Raw genomic sequence first — 4,540 nt, forward strand, 5'->3', positions numbered from 1 at the left:
CCACTGCGCGCCCTCCCCCATGCAGACCACTGCGCACCCCCCCAATCAGACCACTGCGCGCCCCCCAATCAGACCACTGCGCGCCCCCCCAATCAGACCACTGCGCGCCCCCCCAATCAGACCACTGCGCGCCCTCCCCCATGCAGACCACTGCGCACCCCCCCAATCAGACCACTGCGCACCCCCCCAATCAGACCACTGCGCGCCCCCCCAATCAGACCACTGCGCGCCCCCGCCCCATGCAGACCACTGCGCGCCCTCCCGCGAAGCGTGGAGCCCCCTCAGGAGCCGAGTTGCGGTCTCTTCCGCCCCCTCGGGATTCGGCGAGGGGGCGGGACCCGAGCTCCGTGACGTGGCGCGGGACCAGCCGCATAAATAGCGGGGCAGCGGCGGCTCCGGGCACGGACACGTCGGGGGAACCCAGCCGCGCACGCTCCTCCTTCGCATCCCGGGGCCGTGCCATGCGGTGAGCGCCCCGACCCGACCCGACCCGACCCGGCCCGGCCCGACCCGACCCGACCCGACCCAACCGGGCGCCCGGACCCGCCGACACCCGCCGGAAACTGACACCCCGGGACCCGCCGCTGCTCAAGGTACCGCGTGCGTCGGAGGCCCCCGGGGAGGCGCCCCTTTCCCCGAGTTCCGGCTGCGAGCGCCGCCTGCCGGAGGGTCAGCGCGGCGCCTCTGCCCCGTTCCTTGTCCTTTGTCCGGGGACGCAAACCACTGGGTCCTCGGTCCCCTTCACCCTACGTCCGGCCGGGTAGGGGTCCGAGCTCCGCCCCGACGTGCGCGGCGCCCGCCGCCCCTTCCCTTGCAGATGCCCAGAGGCGGCGCCCTCCTGCTCGCCGCGCTGCTCCTCGCCGCCCTGTCGGCCACCCTCGGGTCCCCGGTAAGTGCGCCGTCACCCCTCCGGGCAGAGGGCGGAGTGTGGGCGCTGGTGCCGGGAGCGGGGTGGGGGGTGGGGGGGGGCGGGGGGCGGAGGGCTGGAGAGGGGGCCGGCGGGGACGCTCCCCCCGGTGTGCGCGGGTGCGAGGACAGCCTGCTGGGAGCCAGTGAGCGTGGACTGGACGCCCGAGCGCAGCTCCACCCGCAGAGGGTCAGTCCCTGGAGCCGTCCCGGCCTCACGGAGAAGCGAGCGGTGCGGGTGAGGCTGGCCTCTGGCTTGTCCCATGCGCGCACCGGCCCTGCCATATCTGGCCTTTCGCCCCGGAAAGCGGCCTCTTCCCTGAACGGTCTGCGCCGGCTGGTTCTGTGAGAGTGACCGGCGGCCCGTGTGACCGGGCTGTGGCGGTGAGTCCAACCGCCCGCCACGCGGCCCCACAGGCTGCTGGGCCAGGCAGGTCCTGGCCGTCTGACCCCCTTCTCCCGTCTCAGGTGAAGGTGAAGAGGGGCTGGACCCTGAACAGCGCTGGCTACCTTCTGGGTCCAAGTAAGTGACCAAGAACCCGAACCCGCAGACGCTGCACCTGCCGCTGCGGCAGCCATTCGTGCTAATCCTGCCATTCTGAGCTGCTGGGCGTCACTCTGACCCGAGGCTGGTCCAGTGTTAAAGGGCAGGGGCGCTTCCCGAGGCTTGGAGGATGGGGTCCCCTCAGGTTAATGGCATTTGCCACGTCTCTAGGTGGCACATGGCCCTCCCTGAAGCCACACCCCCACTCCCCTTCCTGTAGGGCCTAGAGGGACTCAGTCCCCCGCCCTGACCCCACCTGCCCTCCCCCAGCCTCGAGGTGCCTGACTCTGCCTTGAACCCTGACCGCCCTGCGGCCCTTGGCACCCCGTCTCCTGCCTTCTCGCTTTTTGCCCACATTCCTCAGGGCTGCCTCCACCCGTTTAAACTGCCCGGGAGCTGCCTCAGTCCTTAATCCTGGAGTTTAAGTACCTACTTTCTCCTGCTCAGACGGTTTATCCAGCGCCCGGGGGTCCTTCAGAGCCCAGCACTGATGGCAAACACTGGGTGGGCCCAGGCGGGACCCATGGGCGCTTGGAAGGGGTGCACGTTCCCCTGCACCCTTTGCACCCCTGAGCTCTCTCCCTCAGAGAGCACCTCATCTCTGGGTGCTCCTGGCCCCCGAAACAGGAGGAACCGTCAGCAAAAATGTCACTTTGGAATGTTGACAGCATGTCAAGGAGACTTTTCACCCCGAGTTGGGAAACACCCTTTTCCACTGTGAAGTTGGACCCCCGGGAGCTGGCATGCAGACAGCTCTTTGTGGGAAGTCCTTACAGCCTTGTTTGCCCTTGACCTCCACCACCCGCATGACCTCCACCGCCCGCGTGACCTCCACCGCCCACGTAGAAACAGTGCCGGAAGAACGCGTTTGCAGGGAACACCCAGCCGCCCACTGGATCAGCCCACTGACCGCCTTTCTCAGTCTTGTGCCAGGAGCTCCATCCTGGGAAAATGAGTTCATTTTCATTCATCCGGCTTGTGGATGACACAGCCCCCCAGGCCCAGCAGCCAGAAACTGAGCCGTCCTCGCCCTCGTCCCCTCTTCTCCTTTATCTCCTAAGTCGCCCCGAATCCAGCCCCCTCTCCTCATCCCAGGCCACTTGGTGTAGAGCCCTCATTCCTTCTTCCAGTAGTTTGCTAAGGGAGCTCTCAAGAAGCACACCACCCAATGCACACACAGCCACCCAGCCTACCCCACCCCAAGCATGTCTGTCTGTCTGTCTCTCTCCCCGCCGCCCCACCCCCCCTCTCCCTGGCCCCGGTCCATCTCCCACACAGTTGCCAGAGTGATCTTTGGGAAATAGAAATATTTCGGTACCTCCCTTGTTTTCAGAAACATAGGCCCCGAGCCCCAGTCGCTTGCCAGCACCCCTGGGAGCCTGTGCCCCCTCCTGCGCCAGGCCTGTGGGCTCTGGGCCCCGGTCCTGTGGAGTCCCAGCACCTGGGGACGAACTGGGCCCCGGGTCCACGCTGTCCTCCCTCTCCTGTGGTCCCCACACTGGGCTCAGTGGCAGTCGGGTCCTTTGGGCGGGGGAGGGCACAGTAGCGACACTCAGGGGCTGTCTGCTCTGCTCTGCAAACAGATGCTGTTGACAACCACCGGTCATTCCATGACAAGCACGGCCCTGCTGGCAAGCGGGACCTGCAGCCTGAAGACGGCGTGAGGGCAGGTGAGGGGCCGGGGCTCCGAGGCCCTCCACTGTCCACCTCTGGGCGCACAGGGCAGTGGTCCGAGCCGGGCCCGGCCACATCGGTCCACTGCTAGCAACAGAAGCAACGACAGTGGGAGTAAGATGCTGGGCAGCGCAGGGACGGCAGAGAGCCCTCTAGCCTTGGGGCCTCCAGGAGAGGGGTCCCCGAGATGGATGACAGAGATGCTGGGGTTCATGACCTCGGGGTGCCCGGAGCACCTGTGTAAGTCGTAAATGTCAATCCTTTTGGTTTCTAGGCGACTCTGACCGGCCGCTGCCCTGGAACGATGATGTTGTGCGCAAGATAATGGAGTTTCTGACTTTCTTGCATCTCAAAGGTTAGTGAAATGTGGCCGATTTACATTTCCACCTCCTAGAACCTGGCACTTAAAACGGAAAGGGTTCCCTAGACTTCTGCAGTGACTGATCTCCACACCTGCTGGTTGGCGTTACAGCCCGGGAACTGGAAGTAGCTAAAGCAGGGCTGGGCTTGCTGCCGGCCCCACACCGTCCCTGGAAAGGGTCATCAGACCTACTGTTCCGAGAGAGATTGAGAGAGAGAGAGAGAGAGAGAGAGAGAGAGAGAGAGAGAGAGAGAGCGCCTCAGGGTTCCGTTCTCTCTGTGCACTATTGATGTGGCAACAACCGCTGTCCCTGTCCGGCCACAGTGCCCCACCGCCCGGCTCCTCACAGGCGTCTGAGACCAGGTCCCGTCAGCGCTGCAGCTGAACAGGGGCCCCCGTCAGACGTCGGCTTTCCTCTGGGTTTGGGGCGGGCTGCGTTTAAAGGCACGGCCCTCAGCTCTGGACCTCCTGCAGGTGCTGCCCCTTTCAACCCTGGCTTTGCCGTCTGTGCCTCATGCTTGTCATTCATTCAACAGTGAGGGTCTGGCCTTTGCCAGATAAGCTCACAGGTCAAGCCGCCCGGGGGAGGCCTGCGCTCTGAGAGTTAGCCGTGCAGGTGGGGGCGGGGGCCGGGGAGATGGACGCTGTGATGCTCACGAGACACAGCTGGTTGTCGTTTCACACGTCACGATTTCGTGTGAGTTTGAGAGTCCAGGCTGATTCTGTTCTGTCTGGACCCTGTGAGGTGAGCTGGGGCTGTGATGTCCTCCGTGCGGACAGCAGGGGCTCATCACCCAGAGTCCGTCTCTTTGCAGAGGCCGGGGCCCTGGTGCCCATGCTCCCCTCGGCGGCGTCCTGGGAAGACACAGAGCAGTCAGCCCTGAGGGAGCCGGGCAAGGCCCTCCCGTCCCAGGGAGTCAGATTCTGAGACGATGGTCAGCTTGTGCCACCTCCCGAGTCAGCCGGCCCTCCTCTCCTTTGCAGCTGTGTGGTTATCGTTTAAGGTTTCCCCTTTGGTAATTATTCTCGTGGCAAAATAAAAACCAGCAAGTGTT

General features: G+C 64.7%; 1 protein-coding gene across 1 annotated transcript; it reads left to right on the forward strand.

The window, feature by feature from the left end:
- The first annotated feature begins 349 nt into the window (after window positions 1-349).
- On the forward strand, window positions 350-4,540 carry GAL (galanin and GMAP prepropeptide). Its single transcript, XM_081100360.1, has 6 exons — window positions 350-593; window positions 818-889; window positions 1,375-1,429; window positions 3,034-3,120; window positions 3,399-3,479; window positions 4,301-4,540. Exons 2-6 carry the CDS (start codon window positions 818-820, stop codon window positions 4,411-4,413), a joined length of 408 nt encoding a protein of 135 aa, XP_080956486.1. The 5' UTR covers window positions 350-593; the 3' UTR covers window positions 4,414-4,540.

Source organism: Myotis nattereri (assembly GCF_964212035.1).
Source record: "Myotis nattereri genome assembly, chromosome: 9".
Lineage (NCBI taxonomy): Eukaryota > Metazoa > Chordata > Mammalia > Chiroptera > Vespertilionidae > Myotis > Myotis nattereri.

Bases quoted from the DNA above. Each gene is read 5' to 3' on its own strand.
- GAL (XM_081100360.1), top strand. From the start codon at position 818: ATGCCCAGAGGCGGCGCCCTCCTGCTCGCCGCGCTGCTCCTCGCCGCC. The intron at 3,121-3,398 runs GTGAGGGGCCGG...TTTGGTTTCTAG, and splicing joins TGAAGACGGCGTGAGGGCAG to GCGACTCTGACCGGCCGCTG. The intron at 3,480-4,300 runs GTTAGTGAAATG...GTCTCTTTGCAG, and splicing joins GACTTTCTTGCATCTCAAAG to AGGCCGGGGCCCTGGTGCCC.